Source organism: Lynx rufus, unplaced genomic scaffold (genome assembly GCF_022079265.1).
Source record: "Lynx rufus isolate CCGP_SWC_20201006 ecotype Redwood Valley unplaced genomic scaffold, mLynRuf1.p SCAF_6, whole genome shotgun sequence".
NCBI lineage: Eukaryota > Metazoa > Chordata > Mammalia > Carnivora > Felidae > Lynx > Lynx rufus.
In genome coordinates this window covers 111,358,171-111,383,638 of record NW_025814878.1, presented here as the reverse complement: position 1 = coordinate 111,383,638, position 25,468 = coordinate 111,358,171, and the positions used below count along the sequence as shown (strand labels likewise).

Here is a 25,468-nt window from a genome sequence, read left to right as displayed (position 1 = left end):
AAGAAGACTTCTCCGTGGTCACAAGGAGAATTCCTGGCGTAACTGATAGTGAGCAAGTACTATGTGCAGGCACCTAAAAAGCGATCTGCCTCATCACAACCCAGTAAGGTAGTATTATTCCCATTTTATAGATTCTAAAATTGGGACTGGAAGAACTTATTTGACTTGCCAGTGATGGCCCAGATAGTATGTGGCAAAGCTGGGATTTTAACCACATCTCCCTGGCTCCAAAGCCTGCGCTCTTTCCAAGAAATGGATCTGGTCCTAAAAAGAGTAAAACGACTCTCTGGCTAAGACCCGGAGTAGCTTCCAAATGCCCTTCAAAACCTCCCAGTCCCAAGATCTTATGTATTTATTTTTCTATTGAAATTCTTGGCACGACAGATGCATAAAATTTGGTCAATTGGCCACAGTTATCAATACCGTTGACCCTGTTATCTATCCGTCTCTCTGGGATGACCTTGCCTTCAGGCTTTTACTAGGTAATTAAGTCAAGTAGCTCTTCCCTGGGAGCATCTCCAATGCTTGCTTTTCCTCCCTGTCAGGTTTTTATGTTTCTTTGTTCACATACTGAATAAATATTGAACGCCCATCAAGTGTCGTGGGCACTTGCTTGGTGGGCAAAGGTGAGTATGGCCCATCCCTTGTCCTTGAGGAGTTTCCAGCTTCTAGCAAAGGTTTCTGGAGGGCCTTCCGCAGGCGGGGTGCAGTGATAGGCCTTAGAGAGGCGAGGACCATAAGGATCTTCCCCCAAAGAATCTTCTTCTTGGCTTGGGAGACAGACTGCACTTAGATAATAAAAGGTGCGAAAGGAGGTGGGAGGAAGCAGAAATGAATGTGGCAAGTGTGGGCTGGGGTGGGAGAGCCAACCTTGAGTTTCCTGTGGTGCTGCTTTTAAATCCCATCTTGCTGTGGTCAGTGTGGGATACTGTGTCTCGGAGCCCAGCAGCCTGCAGCTTGGAAGGAGGCCTTTAAATGGGAGAAGGTGCTGGAAAGTACAGAGATAAAGAAGCAAGCTAAATTTATCCCTCCTCCCAGCATCCAGCAATTGCTATGCTTAACACTTGACTCTCTACCAGCAGAGACTTGTTTAACCAGAAGATTAGTTGCTTCTCTCTCGGCTGGGAAAAGAGGGAGAAAGAAGGGAGAGAGAGACAAAGAGAGACAGAGAAAGGGATGGTCAGAGATGTTGACGACAGGGACACACACAGAGAGCCCTCGAAAAGGAAACAAGGAGAGGCAGAGATAAAGGCATCCTTTGCTATACAGTCCCAATGCACAGCAAGAAAGAAGGTTAAACTGGGCACCCGAGTGGGAGAAATCAGACAATCTCCTGTCCCCTCCCTCCTTCTGGCTTGAGCACTGCTGATTTCTAGACAGCGCCATTTTCAGATGTCAGTATATTGGAGAGGTCTATACTATTTCTATTATCTCGGTCACTGCTTTGTTCCTGTCGCCCATCACCACTCATGAAGAGCTGAGAGTAAGCTGTAAATGGATAATACACAAATGCCATGATTCAAATAAGCATTGCAAGATGAAACATGCATGCCTTTGACCTAGCATTCCCACCTCTAGGAATTTATCCTAAAGAAAATAATTAAGAACAAGACATAGGCGCGCGTGCACACACACACACACACACACACACACACACACAATTAGCATGAGATTCTTCACTGCAGCATTGAAAAGCAAAGAAACATAGAAAAGCATAGAAAAAGCAAAGAAACAAAATAAATAACCGACCCCTACTGGGGACTTCCTCGGTAAATAATGGTACAACCTTACAATAGCTTTCCACGCTGCGTGTAAATTGGGTTATAAACAGGTATTTACTGATGTGGAAAGACATGATTTATTAGGTTTAAAAAAACCAATCAATTCCAAAATAATGTATATTATATGACTCCATGTATGTATTCTTATAAGTAGAATACATGTAATAAAATATATAATCCGGGAAGACATAAACTAGATGTTAATCTCTGGTTGGAGGGATCCCAAAACCCTTCAATTTTTATCTTTTTGCTTCTCTGCATTTTTCAAAATTATTTTTTTTTCACGAGGAACATGTGTTTCTTGTGCAATGGGAGCAAATTTTCTTCCAGCAGTCCCAGTGAGCATCTCCTGCCAGGAGTTCAGGTGTGTGGGGGCAAGTTCAACTAGGGGTTCCTGGCCCACAGGCATTGTGGGAAAGGCCACCAACCCATGCAAGGCCACTCAAGCTGCTCATTGAAATGGCATGCCCCCACCCTGGTTTGCCTCCCCATCCTGACTGGTCTTGTGGGCGAGAAGTCTGTGACCTAGCCTCTTGGCGTCGAAATGTGCAGTCACTTCACTACTGGTGAGCTGGCCATCGCCCTCCCTTGAGGGAAAACGCTGTTGGTACAAGTTGTTGGCATATGGTAAAGCCAGCCTTACCAAAACTGCAGGGCCTTCCCACCTGTCAGGAGCACCCTCCCCTGTAAGAGGGTGACAGCTACGATGCTCTGTCGCTCAGGTCAGTCCCTACTACACATATGCAGCTGTGATTCTGGATGTCGGTGGGGGGAGAAAAGAAGGCTGTCACCATAGCAACCCAGCTGGCTCAGCCTCTGGGATCAGTCCAACGCCCAGGGGAAGAAGGTGGGGTTTAGAGTGGGAGCAAACACTGCCTGGCTCTCCGACCTCAGACAAGGCACTTAGCTTCTCTCTGCCTCAGTTTCTACATCTGTAAAACAATGCTAAATCTCTTTATCCTATTCACCTCCAGGATTAATGGGAAATAATCTGAACCGTAAAACATGAGGGTGTAGAGAGTCCCGAGCTTTGGTTTGTCTCCAAATTGCTGTGTGTAACTTTGGGCAAATCACTTAACCTCTCTGTGCCTCAGCCGCTCTATTTGTAAGTAGGAAAATAATATCCACCGCGATAACTCCCCAGATATATTGCCGGGCACCCCCACAAGAATCTAAGAATCTCCACGTTGGAAGGAATCTTAGCACTCACGCAGGAATCTCTTCGATAAGTCCTCTGACTGAGGTACTTGCCCCACCTCTGCTTAATTACCTCCAGGGCCAGAGAGCTCCTGACTGCCCAACTTCCCAAATGCTATTTCTGCTTCCGATTTTGCCGGAGGGTTTGCACAGGGTAGACATTAACAGCAACTGGTGAGTAACAGGTACAGGCCCGGCTCTAGAAGCTTGTGGCTTAGTGGAGTGGGCGCAGTATGGGTTCTGGGGTCTAGGTTAAAATCCGACTTTGTGCACTCGCCAGGGAGTTGACCTTGGGCCAGTTGACCTTGACCGATCTCTCCGAGCCTCGGTCTCCGGATCAGTAAAATGAGGTTGGAAATACCTACCTCATAGTGTTGCTGTGAGAATCGGCAAGATTGCAGTTTCTTTTTGAGCTGACAAGGCTAACGTCCCCAGGGGAATTCTGGAGACAGGTTACACCTTTCTTTGCAATCGCCTGAACAACACGTCTGCCCTCCAAACCCCATCTCGCATGGGTAGGTCCTTATGCAACCTGTTCCTCCCAGAAGGAGGGAGAAGGTTCCTCTCCCCATCCCGGAGACCTGGCCTTTGTGCTCCACACCTCAGGGCCTTCTCTCTCTCACGCCTGTACCAGGGGCTATAAAGGGAAGATGACGCAATCGTTTCAAGACAAAGTTCGCCTCAAGGCCAGTGCCCCTTCCCTGCTCACAGATTTAGTGGGCACTAAGCAAGTGTCACAAGGTGTCACTTGGTGAAGGCTTTCCACCGTATCAGTGTTTTAAGAGGAATCTCACCCAGGGCAAAAAGCCCCTAAGACCCCAGAAGAATGCAGTCCGGTGGTAGATTTCCAGATGTGGTGACTGGACGCTGGAGAAAATAGTGCGGGGTAGGAAAGCGGTCCCCTGTCCTCGATATGAAAGGAGGCAGGATGCCTGGGTCTAGTTCTGCCATTGACTAGCCGTGGACTCTCTCGAGCCAGTGACTTCATTCTTCGCGCTTTGTTCTCCTCGTGCACAGAACGACAAGCCGACCCCGGAGACCGGCCCTGCTTCCGAATTCTAGGGTTTCCCATCTGTTGGAGACGGCGTGAGGTGGCATAGTCATCAGCGACCCCTCTTGTCCAAGAGCTGCTGACCGCCGGCTCCTCTCTGCTTCCTCCACAGATGAGTACCTCAGGGTCCTCAATGTAGGTGTGGCCGAGGTGAAGAAATCCTTCCTGGGACCCTTGTCCCCATCTTGCAAGATGGTGCAGATGATGAGGCAGTTTCTGTACAAGGTCCTGCCTGAGGACTCCTACAAGGCCGCCACGGGGAAGCTCCACGTGTCCCTCACTCGGTTCACAGATGGAGAGAGTGTCGTGGTTTCAGAGTACACATCCAAGGAAGAGCTCATCGAGGCAAGGGGCGGGGCCCAGGGTGTGGGGGCGGGGCCCAGGGAGTGGGGCCCAGTTTGGGGAGACGGTCGCCCATTCTGTCGCCTGTCTTCCAACGGCCCTTGATAAAAAGGTTGAATTATCACCCAGTGGGGCATCACTTCGGAAAGGGCACTCTGTCCATTAATATAAATTTCAGTCATGAATGATTACTGTTGGACAGCGCTGTGGGTCTGCCCAATTTTCAGGACAAAAGGGTTAAGGGGCCCCTTCTCCGGGCCCCTCCTTCTGTCCCATGTCTCCACCCCCTTCTCCTCTCCTGAATACAAGGCCCTGCCACCCATCCTCACAGCCCCACACTGGCACGGCCATGATCGTGGCCATGGGGGAATGAATAGGCAGTGGGTGTGGACACCTCCTCCACCTACTTCGTGTCCCCCTGGGTTTATTAGCACTCAGCTCTTCAAGACTTTTCTCTCCAAGCCCTCTTCTATCAGCTCCACTCTTACTCATGCCAACCAGAGAAAACCACAGAAAGCAGGCCTCTGTGCCTTTGCACCTGAGGTGCTCTGCCTGGGATGCCCTTCTCTCCTTCCCAGCTCACTTCACCTGCTTGACAAGACTCTAGCTGCTCTTTCTGGGTACGTTCCATCATCACCAGCCTGCCCCACACTCCCCTGGGTTGGATACTCCTCTTTTGGGGCCACAGTGCCCTGGCTCATCTCCATCGCGGCACCTGTCTCACCATGTACTGTCATTAGTAAATGACATGCTTACTCTCCCTCGTTGGGCATTCGTAAGGGTGGGCGTCTCACCCTCCTTTGATTCCAGAGCCTGGACCTGGCCACACATACATGAATGGTTGTTGGGTTCCACTGGATTCGTGGAGACATGGTGCTAGAAGGGACCCTGGAGGTCACTGAGGTGGCTCCCTCTCTTTAAAGCTGGGATATCGGGCCCTGACTACCTACTAGGGTAACGAGGACCCAGGTAGTTAGGGCCAGGCCAGGAATTGAACTCGAGGCTCTGCTCCCCAGGGCAGTGCGTCTGCCTTGGATTTAAGAAGGGCCAGGATGGTGGTGACCCAGAAGCCTGCTGGTGAGCCCTCCCAGCCCACCCAGCTGCCAGGGTATCTCAGCCCTTTCTCTCCCCACAGGCACTCTACTGCAGCTGCTTTGTCCCCGTGTACTGTGGCCTCATTCCTCCAACTTACCGGGGCGTGGTGAGTGCTTCGGCATGGGAGGGGGTGAGCCAGGACCCAGGGGTGCCTCGGGTCCCTATGGCCCTCATCTGGGAGGGCCCCTGGGTTGGGGGTGGTCTCAGGATTCAGTGGAAAGACCAAGAGTTGGAAAGATTCTTGTGTTTTTCTACTTAGAATTCCCAGTGTAGACGGATTTCTGGGGCTTTGAGATGAACTTCCCCTCCATATATCGGGCTTCACTCTGGACCCACCAACCCATTATTGAGCCTGGCTAGTCAAAACTCCATAGGCTTGCTGGATTTTCTCATACTTGACAGAGAATGTAGGTAGGATACAGACCCTGTGACATTGGTACCTGGAACAATGGGGACCTTTAACGTCATCTAGGCTAGTGCATATGAATCACCCAGGGAGGTCTTGTAAAATAATGCAAAATCTGATCCACTAGACCTGGGGCCAGAGACTGCACCTCTAACCGGCTTTGGCTGATGCCAGTGCTGCGGGTCCAGGCCCCACACTCCGAGGAGGAGGGTCTAACTCATGCCCCCTTCTCATTTTATATAGAAAGAAAATAAGACCCAGGATTCAGCTAGTAGATGGAGCACATATTACATGTCAGCTGGGTACTTCCCAGGCACCCCAGAGAGTTAGAGCCTCAGGATCTGTGGTCCTGTGTTCATAGCTGAGGAAACAGAAGCCCCAGGAGGGAAGGGAAGTGTGGTGGCTGGTGGCTAGGCCATGATCAGGGGTGCCCTGGAGAGTGCTGAGGATACCTGACCTAAAAGAGGGAGGCAGTGTGGACCCACGGTGGTCTGGAGAGACTTGCACGGACCCACCTTGTGTTCACCTTCTCAAAAGGCCACGGGAACAGGCGCCATTCCCAGGGCCCCCTTCATCAGTTGAGTGGTTCAGGTGGGGTAGCCTGGGAGGGGAGGTGTATGGAGGAGCATTTGCTCCTGCTCTATCCAGAGTATGGAAGGCCTTCTCCCCACAGAGGCCTGGGAGCCCCATCTCAGCACCACTGAGATGGCTGTGGGGACACAGTGTAGGGACAGAGCGCTGGGCTGGGAGTTTGGGGGCCACCATGGACACACCACGCACCCACCTGGACCTGGGTCTCAAGGTTTGTCCCAAGGGACCCATTTCCTGGGTGTACTCCCTGGGTGGGGAAGAGGACCTCTGACCCCAGATGAGCATTTATCACTCTTCCTGCCCCCCCCCATAGCGCTACATCGATGGGGGCTTCACGGGCATGCAGCCCTGCTCCTTCTGGACCGACTCTATCACCATCTCTACCTTCAGCGGGCAGCAGGACATCTGCCCCCGGGACTGCCCCGCCATCTTCCACGACTTCCGCATGTTCAACTGCTCCTTCCAGTTCTCCCTGGAGAACATCGCCAGGATGACCCATGCCTTGTTCCCGCCAGACCTGCTGGTGAGAGGACAGACGTGGAAGGGAGGAGGACTGGGAGAGGGGGGCAGGGACTGGTGGTGAGGCCTGGGAGCCAATGGGGCCCACACAGCTCCATCTATGTCTCCTTAAACTTCCTTCTAAACCTGATTCCTGGCCTTGCCACGAACCAGCTATGTGAATGAGACCCCTAAGTGCTCCCAGTCTCAATTCCCCCCCCCCGTAAAATGAGATATGTCAGAACTGCTGAGAGAAATGTCACCTGAGCATTTCCCCTCTGACATGTAATGTAGGCATCAGCCACGATGGCCCATGGGCCAAATCCAGCCAGCGTCTTGGTTTTTGTTTTTATTTTTAAATTTCCAAAACTGCTCTAAAAAAATAAAGTCTATTTTTTTTTTACTGTTTATTTATTTTTGAGAGAGAGAGAGAGCATGAGTGGAGTAGTGGTAGAGAGAGAGGGGGACAGAGGATCCAAAGTGGGCTCTATGCTGACAGCAGAGAACCTGATACAGGGCTCAAACTCATGAACCGTGAGATCATGACCTGAGCCAAGCTGGATGCTTAACCAACTGAGCCACCAGGTGCCCCAAAAATAAAGTTTGTTTTAAAAAATTGTTTTTTTTATCACTTACAAAATACATGTCTTTCTTCAGCATAGAAGTGTGATCCTAGAAGCAGGCATCAAGCTTTACTCATTTCTTTGACTATACTCACCGTGTCTACAAAAGGCATTGCTGATAGAAGGTTCTCAGTAATTGTTGTTTGAATGATAACTCCTCTAAGCCAGTTTTGTGACTTACAGTCTAATTATTATTTACAAAACTCACACTCAAAACACTATTATGCTTAGCCAGGCTATGGGTACACAAGATATTTTATTAATCCGATTGATTCTTTGTCCTCCAACTGTTGCATTAGGAATTCTAGCATCTGCCTTATACTAGTTTATCCGTAAAGATTATGTCTACTTAGTTTCATAAAAGCAATCCACACATAGGCAGTTCAAGAAAGATGGAACAAATGCATTGTATTTATCAGAGCCTCTGGAACTCATGTTTCTGCTTACAATCAGAACTTCCATTCTCAAGGTGGCGTGGGTTTTATTCTGGCCTGTGAGCTCAGAATAGGCTTTCCATTTTTAGAGCGTTGTAAAGGAGAAGAGAAGGAAAAGAATAAGAGGAAGGAGAAAGAAGAGAAGAAGAGGAAGAAGAAGAACAGGATGGAACACAAGAAGAGGAGAAGGAGAGGAGGAGAAGGAGGAAGAAACAGAAGAAGCAGGAAAAGGAGGAGGGGGAGAGGGGGAAGAAGGAAAAGAAGAAGAAGAAGAAGAAGAAGAAGAAGAAGAAGAAGAAGAAAGAAGAGGAAGAAGAAGAAGAAGAAAAAGAAGAAGAAGAAGAAGAAGAAGAAGAAGAAGAAGAAAAGAAAAAGAAGGAGGAGGAGGAGGGGAAGGAGGAAGAGGAGGGAGAGGGGGAAGCAGAAGAGGAGGAGGGAGGAGGAGGGAGGAGAAGGAGAAGAACAAGAAGAACGAGAACTAGAACATAAAGAACAACAAGAAGAGACAGAGACTATCTGTGGTTTCCAAGCCCAAAATATTTACTATCCGGCTCTTTATGAAAAGGCTTTGTGAACAATGTCATGTAATCCTCCAGCATCCTTTGCAGTAGATACTATTATTATTATTATTATTATTATTATTCCCATTTTAAAGGTAAAGAAACTGAGGCTGTGAGAGGTTGTATCTACACAGCCAAGAAGTGGCAGCACTGGAATTTGAACCCAGTCTCCAAACTGTTCTTCATATGGCCCAAATGCACCTTCTCTGGTTCTATTAGAAACATCTCACCCTCCCCTGCCCAGGGGAAGTTGATGATCAGCTGTAAATGGTTTCACAAACTAACGCACCGTCACTATGGACGCATGATCAGGAACTGCTCCCCACTTCTTAGCAGATAGTGAGGGATGGGATGCTGGATAGGTACATTTTGAAAAGCTCATCAAATAAAGCTCAAGGGCAATGAAAGCTTCTTTGGGTGAAGGGACGTCGTCTGTCTCCATTGCTGCAGGCTTAGTTTTTTCTCCCGCTTTCCCTCCTTGCAGATCCTGCACAACTACTACTACCGAGGGTACGAAGATGCCGTGTCCTACTTGAGGAGGTTGAGTAAGTACCAAATGGGGCCCCAAGGAAGGGGTGGGTTGGGGGTGGGGCAAAGACAGGAAGGGCGGGGCAAAGACAGGAAGTAGAAGGGCTCTGTCGAGGAGGCTTCCCCTCTACTTTGTGAACTCGAGATGCCCTTTCCCAGGAGTTCCCAAAATGGGTGCGGGGATCCGGTAGCTTGCATTGTCCGGGCCAGAAATTGGGATCTTCGTGGAAAACTGCTTTTTAGGGTAACCGCGGGGTCAGTGGATAAGCTTTTGTACAGGTATGTTTCTGGATTTAAGAACCATGTTTAGGAAAACACATAGCTCGCATCTTCCTGGAGGGATTCCATTTTCGTGCTGTTTCATTTTATATTCTTTCCAAGACCATCGTATTGTTAATGTAGAACTAGAAATGACTAGTTTATATTTGTGTAAGACTCCAAGTGACTTATTGATCAACAAATGAGAGGGAAGAGCCTGTGCCCTGTGTTGGTTTAGCAAGTGTGGTTCCTACACTTGCACCTCCTCCGTGCATTCTTGTGTGGAAGATTCCAATGGCGTGTATTACACACGCTAACTCCATGAAGACCATGGCAAACATCTTTGATAAAAGGAAAGAAACAAGGCTTTTTTCATACTTAGAATTGTGCCCATAGGACATATTTCCAGAAAAAAAGGATTCCTGGATCAAAGGAAGTGTTTTCCCCCCGCGTTGTCATATGGTCTTTGCGATTGTCTTTTTTGGCAATTGTGTGATATTTCATCGCAGTTGTGCAGCAAATTTTGATCATTCCTTTGAGTTTCCAAATGTTCACTATTATAGGGAATGCTGTGGTGAGCTTCTTGTGTATATACTTAAAAATATATATATTTTAGGAACGAGATTAAGGGATCGAACGTGGTTTTTTTTTTCCGTAGGATGTGTTGACTTTTTTTCCTTCAAAGTTGCTTCCTGCTTTCCCAAGTTCCCCTTCTCCTGACTTTTTCCTTTCTCCTGGGTCCATTCTTCCCGCAAGGGGTAGGAGAAGCAAGAGAGAAGGATGGAGGTAACATGGGTTCTGGAGGCAAGGCCTGGGCCAGGATTCTCACTCCTCCCCTCCCCACCAGCTGTGTGAACTCAGGGAAATCACTTGCCTTCTCTGTCCTGATTCCTAATCTGTAAAGAGGGTTAAATCCTGATTCCTGACCCGTACTTAACTGTGTGGCCTTGAGCAGGTAATTCATCTCCCAGCATCTCAGCTTCCTCATCTGTAGAGGGAGGCTGATCAGAATTTTATTCCTAGACACAGTCAATCCAGCCCACTGACCCTCTGACCTTGGAGACACACACCTCTTCTCAGCTCTCTGCAGGACAGGCTCCCCCTAGCCCTGACTGTTCTCTGACAACTTCCCCGCTCCACATTTACATGGGTGACAGATGTGAGGACTGATTCCCAAGTGTCCAAAAGGAGGACCACCCAAGGGGTGGAGATGGGTCTCACCTACAGAGCCTCAGGAATAGGAGGGGCTGGCGAGGGCCTGGGGTCCTTCCCACCACCAGCTGGGGAGCCCCTTCACTCTTTCCTCTGTGATGGCGTGTACTAGGGGACTTGGGGTTGGGGGATCCCCTGATCTGGGGCCGGGATTTTAGAGCAGATACCAGTCCCCTGCCTCAGGAGACCCGTCTACACCTCAGGTTGCAGCCTGGCTGCCTGTCTCTCCCCTAGAATTTCCTTCTCTTCCTCTCAGGGAAAGCCCTGGGGAGAGTTATGAAGTGCCTTGCTAAGCATCTCTGGTTTCCCCCACTTCTCAGTAGCCCCTCTGCCAGCCTCTGGGAGGAACCCAGAGCCATCGCCCCCTCCCCCGGCCCCATCATTTACATGATGGTGTAAACGGCAGTCTCAAAGCCAAGGACAAGACTCAAATAGTAGCATTTCGGGCATCCGCTAAAGAATTAGGGCTGTGTGTGGAGCATGGCGGGTTTTCCCAGAGGTCCTGGAATCACTCCAAGTGGGAACAGGCACAACTCATAAGGAAGAAAATGCCTCGTGCCGGCTACGATTTCTGATCGCTCTTCCAATTTGCCAGTGTTGGCATGGCTTTGTCCGTGCGGCCTTCAGCTCCACCCCTACATCCTCTTGGGTGTGGTGGGGCTGGATTTTCCTCTCAGCACCAGATGCGAGCAGGAGGTATGACACATCCTGAGAAATCGTGGCTGGTGCCCAGAGCCACATTCTTAATTCCCACCTGCCATCTGGGAACAGAAAAATGGGAGTCCGCTCCAGCCTTCCGCCCTGCTGGTTGCTGGAGAGGGGGTCAGCTCTGGCAGCAAGCCACACCCGCGGTGTCGCCCTCAATGCCTCCACCCGCCTCCTGGCATCCCCCTTTTCCGCCCTCCTAAGGACTCACATCCTCCTAATTATTCCTGCTGCCAGGCGAGCTTCCCTCTCCACCCTTGGCCTCCCCCGGCAGCAGCCTTCTGCCAAAGGGAAGGGCACTGCCTGCTGGCGTGCTTGAAAATCCACATTCCCCACACAGACGTGTGCATGTGGGCGTTGAGTGAGGTTGGAGCTCAGAGGATGCCCTGTCTAAATATCCATCTGGCATCCGGGCGTGCCTGGCCAGGCTGACCGACTCCCTCCCTCCCTCCTTTCCTTCTTTCCTTCTTCCCTTCTTCCCTTCCTCCCTCCCTCCCTTCCTTCTTGGCCTTCTTGCTTCTTTGGCACCATCCTCCCTCTCACAATTTAACTTCTGTCTCTCTCTCTCTTTCACACACACACACACACACACACTCGCACACGCACACACTTGTGAAACCAGCACCACAGTCGAGAGAGTGAACCATCATCCATCATGCCCAAAGTTTCCTCCACCTCCTTTGTGACCCCTCCCTCCTCCCCCCACTTCCTGTCATTATACACATTCCCAGTATGGACTTACAGTATGGACTCTTTTTGGTCCGCATTCTTTCACTCAGTATAATTATTCTGAGATTCATCGTGTTATTGCATGTATAAATGGTTCATTCCTTTTTCCATTCCATTCCATTTATGAAGATACCACAGTTCGTTTATCCATTCCCCCATTCATGGACATTTAGGTCGCATCCAGTTTGGGGCTCTCATGAATAAAGCTGCTGCGAATACTCATGGAGTCTTAGCACAAACGCATGCTTTCATTTCTCTTGGGTTAATACCTAGGAGTGGAATGTCAAGGTGGTATGGTGAATGTACATTTAATCATAGAATTCTATATACGTATAACCAGGGTAAACACACATAGCATAGAATTTACCGTCTTAACCGTTTGTAAGCGGACAGTCGAGTAGTGTTAAGTATACTCACATTGTACAACCCATCTCCAGAACTTTTTTGTCTTGCAAAACTGAAACTCTATATCATTGATCAACAACTCATTTCTCCTTCTCCAAAGCCCTAGAAGCCACTGTCCTATTTTCTACTTCTAGGAGACTGACTACGTTAGATACCGCATGTCAATGGAGTCATACAGTATTTGTCTTTTTGTGACTGGTGTATTTCACTCTCATAATGTCCTCAAGGTTTATCCATCTTTACCTATCAATGAACAATTTGGATTGCTTCTTCCTCTTGGCTATTGTGAATAATGATGCAATGAACGTGGATGTGCAAATAATCTTCGAGATCCTGTTTTCAATTCTTTGGGACGTATACTGACTAAGGACATATACCCAGAATGTATGTTTAACTTTTTAAGAGACTGCCAAACTATTTTCTGAAGTGGCCGGACCATTTTACATCCCCACAGCAGCGTATGAGAGTTCCAGTGTCTCCAAATTATCACCAACGCTTGAAATGGTCAGTCTTTTTAGTTTGAGCCATTTGATTGGTTGTGTGGTGGTATCTTATTGTGATTTTAATTTGTATTTCCTTAATGACTAATGATGTTCAGCGTCTTTTCATGTGCTTATTTGCCATCTACATATCTTCTTGGTCGAAGTGTTTGATTCTGTTGGTCATTTCCCACTATTTAAGAATAGTTCTAGATTCACAGAAAAAATATGAAAATGGTATGGACAGCTTCCATATACTCCTCATTCCCTAGTATAATGTTTCACACCCATGAGATGGTACATGGAAAATTTGGTACATAGTATAGTGTAGTGTTTACAATTATTTCACTAATATTGATGTTATTATTAATTGAAGCCGTATATTCAGATTTCCTTCCTTTTTAACCTAATGTCTTTTTTCTGATCCAGGATCCCCTTCAGGAGACCATATCACATTCTGCCATGGTGTCTCTTTAGGTTCCTTGTATCCATGACACTTTCTCAGACTCTCCTTGTTTTATGTTTGTTTTTCATGTTTATTTTTGAGAGAGCACAAGCGGGGGAGGGGCAGAGAGAAGGACAGAGGATCTGAAGTGGGCTCTGTGCTGACAGCAGCAAGCTCGATGTAGGGCTTGAACACACGAACCGAGCTGTGAGATCATGACCTGAGCCCAAGTCAGACCCTCAACCGACTGAGCCACCCAAGTGCCCGACTCTTCTTGTTTTTAATGACCTTGGAAGATTTGAGTACTGGCCAGATATTTTGTGGAATGTTCCTTAGTTGGGGTTTGCCTGATGTTTTCCTCATGATTAGACTGGGGTTCTGGGTTCCAGAGAGGAAGACCACAGAGGCAAAGTGCCGTTGTCGCCACATTATATCGAGGGTACATACATGCTATCCCCATGGCATATCACCCATGATGTTGACCTTGCACTTGTCTGCAGTGGTGTTTATTGGGTTTCTCCACTGTGAAGTTGCTCTTTTCCCCCCTTTCTGTACTGTGCTCTTTGGAAAGAAGTCACTATGCACAGCCCACACTTAAGGGGTGAGAGTTAGGCTTTACTTCCTTGAGGGCAGGGAATGAGGGCAGGGTATCTACATAAATCTCTCTGCTTAGAAGATTTGTCTCTTCTCCCCCATTTGTGTACTTCTTCAATCGCTTGTTTGTTTCAGTATGGACTCGTGGATACTTATTTTATACTTTGGGTTATTTTTCAATCTTACTTTATTTATTTTGCTACTCACATTGTTCCAGCTTTGGCCATTGGAAACTCTTTCAGTGGGCCCTTTTGCCCATCTAAAAATTGAATTGTTTTATTTAAAAGCTTTTATATATTCTTTTTTTTAAAAAAGGAGAATGGATAATGATTTATTTCAATTGATACAAAATTTAAAAATATACAGAATAATGTATATTTTTATAGTACATAAATTCGGAAAGTACAAAATTGTATAGAAATTATAAAACTCAAACTCAGGATAGGGTATGTAGGAAAGATAATGGGAACATAGAAGGCTTCTTCTATACCTGGAATAGTATATAGTTTTTGCTTTTTCATTTGGCAATAATTTAATAATTATTTAAATGTTTAAGAAATTAGGAGCACTTGGGTGGCTCAATCGGTTGAGCATCTGACTCTTGATTTCGGCTCAGGTCATGGTCCCAGGGAAATGCCCTTTATTAGAAATATGACTTTCAAATATTGTCTCTCAGTCTGTGATTTCTCTTTCCAGTTCCTTAACAGTATTCTGAAAAGGAGTTTTTCATTTTGATAGGGCCCTTATTATTAATTTGCTTCCTTTATGAATCATGCTTTTGGTGTCTTACCTAAGAAATCTTTGCCTTACTCAAGATCACAAAAACGTTTTCTGTTTCCTTCTAGAAGTTTTATGGTTTTTTGGCTTTTCATTTGTGTCTATATTCCATTTTGAGTTAATTTTTGGATGTGGTTCAAGGTATAAAACAAAGTTCTTTTTTTTTTTTTTTTTTTTGCATATGGACATCCAGTTCCTCCAGTATTATTTACTGAAAAGACTATGCTTTCTCTAATGAAGTGACTTTGCACCTTTGAGTAAAGTCAGTTGTCTATATATGTCACGAGTCCAGTTCTAGACCTTCTGTTTTGTGCCATTGATCAATTTCTCTGTCTTTATGTCAATGTCATACTGTCTTGATCACTGCAGCTTTATAATAAATCTTGGTATCAGGTAGTCTTAGTTCTCCAACTTTGTTTTGTTTGTTTTTTTTGTTTGTTTTTTCAAAGGTGTTTGGTATATTCCAGGTCCTTTCCAATCCCATATGAATTTTAGAACTAGCTTGTGGATTTCTACACAAAATACAGTCGTGCAGTACTTGTCTTGTCAAGCCATTCTCTCCTCCTCTGTAATCACCACCTCAAGACTACCCCTCTCCCTGATCCCCAGCAGAGGGATTTGTATCCAAACAACTTCACAGAAAAAAACCAAAGCCAACAGAGGGAAGTTCTCTCAACTTTGCACTACCGAATATACAGACTCACCCTTCTCTGTCTCCCTCTTTCCTCGAAAGTTAAAGGAAGCAACCCTCTTCTTGCCTAAAACCCACACCCTGCCTGTGCTCAGACCCCTTCACCATCTCAGGACTCTTGAGTTATCCATTATTCTATCTCTCTTTTATATATCGAACCCCCACCTCTCGACTGGATTCTTACCAGCAACTTTCTTTGGTCTACAGAAAGACTACATCTTTCTTGCCTATTTTAGAAACTTGGCCTGGGTTCTGCCCTTCCCCCTCTCCTCGCTCAGTCCTTACTCCCTCTTGTTCTCACTGTGCTTTTCCTCCCTGGGCAATCCCTCCACAGCCACCAGCACAGCTGCAGTTACCATCCATAGATGAGGCTCCCAAAGGTACACCCTCACCCTCACCCTCCTCTGAGATCCAAACCCATGTATCCAACTGCCCATTTGTCATCTCTCCTTGGACATCTTTAAGGCCCCCTAAAATCCACATGTCCCCAAACAACCTCATAACCTGTGCCCTCCTCACTGCTCCCCCGACCCATCCCCTCCATGGTCACCCTCCCAGCAACCAGCGTCCATCTGGCTGTGCAAACCAGCTACCTCCTCTCTTCCTTCAATCAGTCCAGTGCCAATTCTTATTTATTTTACCTCCAAAACAGAATTTTCTATTTCTTTCTATCTCCTTCCAGGTGCAAGTCCCAAACACCTCTCCATAGCAGCCTTACAGGTTTCCCTGGGTCCCCTAGGCCCTTCTCAGTGAGTCTTCATTCAGCAGCCACAGTGATCTCGCCAAAGCCAGAGGTAGTGCAGCATCGCCCCACCTATAAGTCTTTCATGGTCTCCATGGAAACCAAGGGCCCTCAACATTGTCTACAAGCATGGTCTGGCCCCTGTGGCCTCCTCAGCCCTATCTCTCCCCACAGTGCCCCCACCCCGGTTCTAACCACACTAACCTTTCAGGCGCTCCTCATGCCCCCTCGAACTTGTGGCATTTGTGTGTGCTGTTCCCCCTGTTGGAAATGCTCTTCCCCATCCATCCTGACCCCCACCTGGACCTTCACTCGCCCTTCAGATCTCAGCTTAAATATCACTCCCTCAGGGAAGTCCTCCTGATTAAGTCCTCCCTGCTTCCCTGTCTGCTAATATCATGTTTCACTCTTACCTAGAACTTGTCTTGGTTACAACTTGAGATTATTTGGGGGGTCAATGCCTGCCCCCAAGCTAGACTGCACACTCTAAGAAGTCAGGAACCATCACACTGTTTTTGTCCCCTTCATTCCTCAATGCCTGATATAATGCCTGGCACATATATAGATGCTCAATAAATACCCATTGAATAAGTGAATCAATCCACAACCAAGTAATATAAATTTGAGTAAGTGAAGAAAGGCCATTGAAAAGCACTAATCCTGCTTATGAAAATAATATGGGAAATCCCTTTTTGCAAACACCATGCTGATGCCAGGTGTTAGAAATGCCACCTGTGACCCCATGCTGTGTTTTTCCTAGATGATGCTTATCTCAATTCTCCCTCCAAGAGAGTGATGTTCCCCCGCGTAGAAGTGTACTGCAATATAGAACTTGCCCTTGGCAATGAGTGCCCTGAAGGCAGCCAATCAAGCCTCCAGACAGAGGAGGAATCCATACAACTTCACGCACAGTGGGCTCCCAAAGAGGAAGGAAAGGACGGCCATGGTCCACTTGTGTTCTCGCCTGTGGCGAGACCTGAATCCACACATGAGCATCCTGTAGAATCACCTGTTTCACCAGCTGGCTCTTCATTTGAGCAGTCACCTGCCACTGCGCTGGCCTCATCACCATCACATTCTCCAGCTGACCTGATGCCTGCATCACTCCCAGCTGTGCACTTAGCACTCAGCTCAACACCTGTCCAATCACAGCAGCAGGTACAAACGACTGGATCACCACCAAGATCCCCACCTTCCCAGTCATCTGTGTCACCCAGGCCACCGGCTGTAGTGACATCTCAAACATTGCCCCAATGTTCTCCTTCAGCGTCACCTACACAGCTACCCGTGGAAGACCTGGGCCCAGAACAGCCCCAAGGTATGGACACTTCTGGCTTCTCACAGAAGAAGCCAGAAGTATTTCTTATGTCTGGAGCCCCTTGGCAAATGTGCAACAACATGGTAGCTGATAACCATTGCTTTAGAGGGGTGCAGTGGTGACGTGAGCAGTTAGCTTTAGAGGCTTTACCTGTTTTGAGGATAGGCCACCACAAGGGGACCGTGTTCTTGACATTTGTTCAGGTTTTTAGTCCAGTGATTTTCAAAGGTTGGTCAGAGGCCGTGACAGCAAACTCATCACCTGGGAACTTGTTAGCAATGCAAGTTCTCAGGCCCCACCACAGACCTACTGATTCAGGGAGTGGGACCCAGGTATCTATATTTTTTACAAGTCCTCCAGGGGATTCTTTTGAGAACCATGTTTGAGAAGCACTGTACCAGAAGGTTTTTATTGTGATAGCCACTGTGCTGGGGGAGGGCTACTCAAAGAGTGCTTTGTGGACCAATGCTGGTCCCCAAACTATTTGTTACTAATTTACAATGAAATGAGCAGAGGTTGAAAGTAAGCATTTAGGACTAAATTTTAGCATTTTAGCAATAAATATTGTCAGGACATCCGAGAGCTTGGTCATTTTCCTACTAATTCATTGTATTTCACAAAAGTACTAGTTCCATTATGGATTGCAAAAAAAAAAAAAAAAAAAGATTTTTAAAAACTGGTTCTTCACAACTAATATCTTCTACAGACAGCTTGCAAAGTACCGCTCTTGAGTCTTCAAAGATGAAGCATTTTCAGTTCCTCACTCAAGAAATCTCCCCTCCAGCAGAGGGGATGACAGAGATACCAGCCTCAAAAATACAGAAAAAATTAGTAACTGCTACATCACTAACAAAAATGGAGCGTGGGAGGTAGTCAAGTAGCCATAGAGATTAAGATCACTTTCTGGGGCGCCTGGGTGGCTCAGCAAGTTAAGCATCTGACTTCAGCTCAGGTCATGATCTCTCAGTCAGTGAGTTCCAGCACGGCATCAGGCTCTGTGCTGACAGCTCAGGGCCTGGAGCCTGCTTCAGATTCTGTGTCTCCCTCTCTCTCTGCCCCTCCCAACTCGTGCTCTGTCTCTCTTTCTCTCTTTCAAAAATGAAGAAACATTTAAAAAAAATTTTTAAAAGATCACTTCTGTCTGAGGTGATTGATTAAGGAAATGCTTCTTGGAGGTGACAGGTGAGCTGAAATGAACAAGATTTTGATGATCATGGTTTGTGAGACAGGATGGGGCAGAGTAGAATGAGAAATTCAGATTTTGTTTATTCTAGATGTTCAGTTTCAGAGAAGGAAAGTGCAAGGAACATTCAGGATGAAGAAGATACCTGTTTGGCTACTGTGGATGGTCTGTGTGGGGGCAAAGGGAGAGGTCCCCAAATGATGGACTAAAGCCAGCTCATAGGGTCTCCATGGTCCATCCACCAAACTCCCATAGTTATTAGGGCAAACATTAGCACAGACTAGCATGACAGTTTCCTTCTTGGCGGATCTGCCCCAAATCAGGGGTACACTTTCTCTGGAATAGATTTGACCCCTTTAATCACAGTAAAATACCAGGACCTTAAAAGTAAGAAAATTGGCCAAAGTGTTTCACATGCTGTCTTACATGCTGTTAAATTAAATGCATTTGTTTTATGTTATTCACACCCGTGTCCAAAAATAGCCATCTTCAGGTAGCCTGGGCAATCCTGGGCCCTGAGTTGGCATTCCTTGCTCATGCTGGGGGTAGATAGAGGGAACAGACAGTCCAGTGCTTCTGAACTATGGGCCATTTTATCCTCAGGAGACATTTGGCAATATCGGGAGACATCTTTGATTTTCAGCTAGTGGGTAACATCTGGTGTGTAGAGACCAAGGACGCTGCTGAACATTCTACAGTGCAGAGCCTCATGATGAAGAAACATCTGGCCCTTACATTCAGTAGTGCTGTATAGTTATGGTCTTCAGCTGGGCCTCAGTAACGACAGCCTAGGCCATCTGTGGGAGATGGGCAGAAGGGAGCCTCTCAGAGGTTAGTGTGATCTGTCATTTAGTGGTGGCCATGTTGCTGTTAGGGGTGAAGGGGGTTGCAAAATGTCCCAGGAAAATCCGTAAACACGGGAGCTGCAAATAGATTTGGGAAAGCCAGGGATATCCAACGAGACCCCAAATGGAAGAACTTCAAGTGGAGGAACTTAAATATAGTTTACATTATTTTTATTTATACATATTACAAAATTACACAGTCATCTTCATATATTATCTATCCCCATACTCACAGAAAATAGGAAAAGGGCTTTCTTAACAACAATGGTCATGAAACTATTAATATTTTCTTTTCCATTAAAAAAGAAAAAAAGCTTTACACATAGCAGGTGATGGAAGGTTCAGGCCCCTACGGGGGATTTTCCTGAAAACTTGCCCTAACACGGTTGCTTTTTGGTGAGGGGATTGTTGATAACACTACACCAAAGGTCAGTATCCATCCTGTCACAAGATGCCACTGCCCTGGGTCTCCGTCAACATGAGAATTTGAGATTAAGAGAGTTGTTTACTGTTTCTGGATACTCTTGCTTACTTCCTATTGTTATTTCAAAAATGACTAAATACTCCTCCCCGTCCATGCCTTACTCACGTTTCCTCGATTTTTGCTTTTGTAGCTCCCCTTGCCTCTTCAAGTCGGAAAGGTGCCATGCCTGTGGTTAACGTGAAGGAAGCCACCAACAAGCCCTGTGCAATGTAAGTTTGCCTTTAACTGGGGACACATTCTTTCCTTTGGCCAAAGAATGGGGGGCCTAGCTAAGTGAATTTTTCCTTCTCTTTAGCTGCCCTAGGAACACTGGCATCCTTTTCCAGTTTGTATGATTACAGTCCACCCCTTTACACTTCTCTCTTCTTCAGTGGGGGCAACAAGTGGGAAATGAGCTATTTGTGCTCAATGTACCTTCTCCAAAAGCAGCAGGAGAATGTGCAGCCCCTCACTTCTTACTCTCTGGAGCCAGCTCAGTTCAAGAGAGCTAGCAGGCATGTTACATCCTACCCTGAGGTAGCCCCTGCACAGTATGAATTGAGGGACTCTATCAAAGGCCTTCCTTAATCCAAATTATTTTCTATCAGCATGGTAAGAGGGCTAATATTCCTATGTTGTAGATGGTCCCCAGAAAATCTTTTTTTATAATGCACATCAGTTATCTGGGTTGTGTAACATGTTCTCCATTATTACCTTTGAGGTCATTCTGAGAGGGCCTGAGGATTGTTGTTTTTTTTTTTTCTTTTTTCTTTTTTTTAGGGACCACATTACCCAGTCTCCCTCGTTGGCTGCTTGCCAATTGGGCTGGCCATTGTCAGGCACCAGCAGGAGATCAGAGAGTGGGTCAAAGGGTATCTTTCCCCTCCCCTCCCCTAATGCCTCCTGCCCCGGGGCAGCTCTGGCAGAGGCTGGGGTTCTCAGGGACACAGTTGCAGGTATTGAGAGAGCAGGTCCTTCTGATGTTCCCACTCCATATCATATCAAATATATTAAAATATACCTGCTTCTCACATTAAGTATAATTTTCATTATGAGACTTTTGGGGGGCACCTGGGTGGCTCAGTCAGTTGAGCATTCGACTTCAGCTCAAGTCATGATCTCATGGTCCATGAGTTCAAGGCTTGCATCGGGCTCTCTGCTGTCAGCACAGGGCCTGCTTTGGATCCTCTGTCCCTCTCTCTCTTTCTCTGCCACTCCTTGATGTCTCTCTCTCTCTCTCAAAAATAAATAAACATTTTTTTTAAAGACTTTTTGAAAGAGTTTGCATAAATTTTAAAAATTTGTGCTTGGGCATAAACTATGCATTTTTGTTCACATGGTTTAAATTTTATTGCATTGACATATAACTGTATAAAAGTTTGAGTTTCCATTGACTAGTTGGCATAATGTTACTTAAATAGTCATTGATTATAAAATAAATGTTTGCCGTGGAACTCTGGTGTTCAGCCAGGGTTAAAAACCATAGCATTGGTGTGTCTGTCTACCTTCTGAGCTGGAGCAGGGCCCTGATGGTGGGGAACACAGGACAGGTTATTAACAAACCATTTGCTTCATCTCTCACTCAGGGACAACCCTGCCGAAGACTCAAGTTGGATGAGCAAAATATTCAAGAAGAACAAACAAAAAACAAATGGCACTAGAAAAGGCTTCCCAAGACATCCACGGTCCAAAAAACCAGGCAGCAAAGCGCAGTGAGTGTGGCTAATGTTTCTCAAATTCCCTGGGGAGGAAAAGCTTTGGGAACAGTCTGCAGGAAGATCACAAGGAGTAGGGAGGAGTCAGTAAGAGCGGGGGGGGGGGGGGGGGGGGGGGGAGGGTTAGGAGCTGGGCTTTGGAGTCTGACCCACCCAACAGAAAATCCCTGGTCTGCCGCTATCTCACTCAGTGAGCATGCCTAGGACAAGTGGTCTATCTGAGCCTCTATTTCCCAACCTGTAAAATAGGGATGATATTGTGAAGCTTTAATGAGGTCAACATGTAAAGTGCTTTGCTGCAAAATGCAAGATGTGTAATTAGCACTCAATAATTTAGTAGATATTAGGGTTATAGGCAGAGGTTAACTAACTACCATCTCAATAGAACTCTACTTAAAAAACAAACTAGGGGCGCCTGGGTGGCGCAGTCGGTTAAGCATCCGACTTCAGCCAGGTCACGATCTCGCAGTCCGTGAGTTCGAGCCCCGCGTCGGGCTCTGGGCTGATGGCTCGGAGCCTGGAGCCTGTTTCCGATTCTGTGTCTCCCTCTCTCTCTGCCCCTCCCCCGCTCATGCTCTGTCTCTCTCTGTCCCAAAAATAAATAAAAACGTTGAAAAAAAATTAAAAAAAAAAAAAAACAAACTAGACAGTTGTGTGACCCTGTGACCCTCAATATGTAAAGATCCAAATTGTTACCAAGCTACAGCTAAAAGCCCTAACCATTTTAGGCCTGTTTGGTATATATTTTTTAATTATATTATATTGTCATTGATTCCATTAGTCAACCTTTATTGAGCACCTAATAGATACCAAGCACTCTACTTGTCTCTGGAGATAGCGAATGAATTAAACTCAATCCCCAACTTTTAAGAGTTTACCCCAAAATTGAACTTTGACCTAAAGACAAGAACGAAGTCTTAATTTTTTACTGAGCCATAACATTTTTTAAAAGAGACATGCATATATACATATACACTTGCAAATGAAAAATGCTAGCTTTTGTGGGTTTTTTTTAAAGTTTATTTATTTTGAGACAGGAAGAGCACAAGTGGAGGAGGAGCAGAGAGAGAAGGAGAGAGAATTCCAAGCAGGTTCTGCACTGTCAGTGCAGAGCCCAATGCAGGGCTCGATCCCATGGACCATGAGAACATGACCTGAGCTGAGATCAAGAGTCAGATGCTTAACTGACTGAGCCACCCAAGAGCCCCGAAAAATACCAGTTTTAAACACAAATGAAGCCAGGAATCATCTACAACTATTTTACTGGATTATCAAAATATTCTCTGAATGGGACAGACCCACATTGCTATCTAATTCGCTTCAAGCCTCCATTGGTCAGAAAAATCCCCAAGTCATTTTAAGTGACATCCTTCCGTGTTGTTCCTGTCCCAGATGGGATCCCTGGGTAGGCAGAGACATTATCAGATAGATGAAGGTCAAAAGTTCACTCCGGCAGCAACAGGCCCACTTTGAGGTCTGGGCAGTTAGGTACTTGGTGGGTGGTGGGAAGCAGTATGGTGGGGAGGAGATTCTCAGAGCTGCTGCAGAAAGTGGGGCAGATGCATGTGTCACTTTCTGGATTAAAGGATGGGCGGGGAGGGTGCAGGACCCAGCAGGCCATTGGTGGTCCTTAGGGGTCATCGGTTTAGTGTGTCCTGGGATTAGTCTCACTCTGTTCCTTGGTCTTCAGCCTCCACATTTCTTTGACTTTTGAGGGTCCATATCTCTGTCTCTAGCAGCTCAAGGTCAAGTTTGGTCATGAGAGCATAGGCAGGTCTGCTGTGGGGGTAGGGAAGCTTCCTCGGGGCTGGGAGTGCCATCTGGAAGCCAGACCCAGACTTGGGTCCCTTCATTCCAGGGCCAGGCCTCTTCCTATACATTGGAGCAGTGGAAACTGTGTAACTCAGCGAGCTCTACCTTGGCCGATAAACTTCTAGGATTCAAGTGCCTTTATAAAGCAACAGCCTGTGATAAAAACAAACAAAACAACATTCACAGCTGTGGGAAATACTGTTGTCAGTAGGTCACACATTCCGTCTGCGTTGTTCCTTTATAGAACAGATTATGAAACTGCCTGGAAGCAATTTACCAATTGACGGTCTTAAGCAATTCCATGCAAATCCATACTCTGAGCTTCAAAGACCAGGGTAGGGGGTCAAAAAAAGATGCTCGAAAAGGTTAGGCATAGAGGAGGAGCAACCCAGAAAGAGAGGAAATCTACAATCACAAGTGACATTGTCACATCCATGGCCTAGTCCTGTGCAAACTCCTGATCCCCAACTGATATTCCTCCCAACAAACAGAAGAGAGGCTAGAATAAAAGCTATAGGGTAAGGGGCGCCTGGCTGGCTCCATCAGTAGAGCATGTGATTCTTGATCTCAGGGTCTTGTGTTCAAGCCCCACGTTGGTCCTAGAGCCTACTTTAAAAAAATAAATAAGTAAGTAAAAGCTACAAGGTAGATGTTCCATACGTTAATATCTCTCTCCTCTCTCGCTCTCTCTCCTGTGTCTTTTAAATCAGATGTTCAAGTTCATATTCTGGTGCTAATTGTATTAGTCAGTTTTTACTGCTACGATAATGCTATATAACAAGCAACCCCCCCCCCCCCCCCGCTCTCAGTGGATTATAAAACAAACGTTTATTCTCCTCTTCCATAGTCCTGTGAGTTGGCTGGGATGCTGCTGCTTAGGTTACAGGGAGTCTGGGGCATGGCTATGTATATGTATCAGCCTAGCTTTCCACTGCTAGCCTCGTCTCTCTTCCAGTAAGAGTTCAGTGGTCATCTGATTTGGGTTGTGTAACTGATCTCAAAGTGGCAAGATGGATTGAGAAATCCAGGGACTGCCTCCAGGCTACGAGTGGAAAAGGAAGAGGTCCCTCTTGCTCATTGCTGCTCACATCCTCTCAACTGCTACCCATTCTGTCAGACTCTTCCAATTTCTACCAGTAGAGAGCCCCTCCTTTGAGTTACTATGGAATTTCTCCCTATTCAAATGTGAATGTAATGATAATAGCTAAAACTTCCAGAGTAGTTATTATGTTCCAGGCATTGTGGCACTGAGAGGGTAAGCAACATGTCCAAAGTCACACAGTAGGTAGGTGGCAGAGCCAGGATCCGAGTCATCTGTCACCAGTGTCTTAGTGTTGATCACTGAGTGGTAGAAGGAGCACTGGAGTGAATCGGAAGTCACGGGGCCTAGTCCTAGTGCCTCCATTTCCTCGAGAGGGCAAATGATTGGCCAGGGTCACACAGCACATGGAAGGGGCCTTGAAACTCAGGTCTTTGCAGAGCCCCCTTTTTGTCTCACTTCTCCTCACATGTGCTTTCTTGGCTTCTCGCATCCAGGTCTGCTCCCTGCCCACTCGACTTCTCTCTGCTCTCCACGTCCGAGACAGTTTGGGTCACCTACAGGCCTCATCCCAGATCCAGGAATACAGCTACAGGCCGGATCCAGGAATACAGCTGCCCTGAGGTGTGGAACTGCCCAGGGTGACCCTGGAAGCCAGGCACTGCCTGCTCTGTCCTGGGATGCTGTCTGCCCAGTTTCCTTTCTGACCCCACCTGCCTCTTCCTGGCCATAGTCAAGGCCAATGCTAGCCCATATATTGCCTTGTGCACTGAGAAAACAGTACCCTTTCCTGGAGAACTTGATTCCCAGCTGCTGGAAGATTGTGATAATATACTGGTTTTGTTAAAACGGTTGACTGCCGCCTGCTAGAAATCTGTACGAATGATGTACAAAGGTACAGAACTGTACAAATAACATGCAGAAAACTGTACAAATAAGCCACAGCATGA

The 25,468-nt window shown here is 46.7% G+C and overlaps 1 protein-coding gene across 2 annotated transcripts in view; it reads left to right on the top strand.

The window, feature by feature from the left end:
- The window catches only part of PNPLA1 (patatin like phospholipase domain containing 1), a 42,666-nt gene extending 20,998 nt beyond the window's left edge, over positions 1–21,668 (top strand). The window contains exons 2-8 of one of the 2 annotated variants that reach the window (XM_047103118.1): positions 4,142–4,374; positions 5,507–5,572; positions 6,777–6,986; positions 9,063–9,123; positions 16,904–17,461; positions 20,104–20,182; positions 21,539–21,668. In XM_047103118.1, coding sequence (XP_046959074.1) covers positions 4,142–4,374; positions 5,507–5,572; positions 6,777–6,986; positions 9,063–9,123; positions 16,904–17,461; positions 20,104–20,182; positions 21,539–21,668 — 1,337 coding nt within the window. Of the gene's footprint in view, positions 1–4,141; positions 4,375–5,506; positions 5,615–6,776; positions 6,987–9,062; positions 9,124–16,903; positions 17,462–20,103; positions 20,183–21,538 lie in introns of those variants that run through there. The other variant, XM_047103119.1, reaches the window with a different exon arrangement.
- Positions 21,669–25,468: the final 3,800 nt, after the last annotated feature.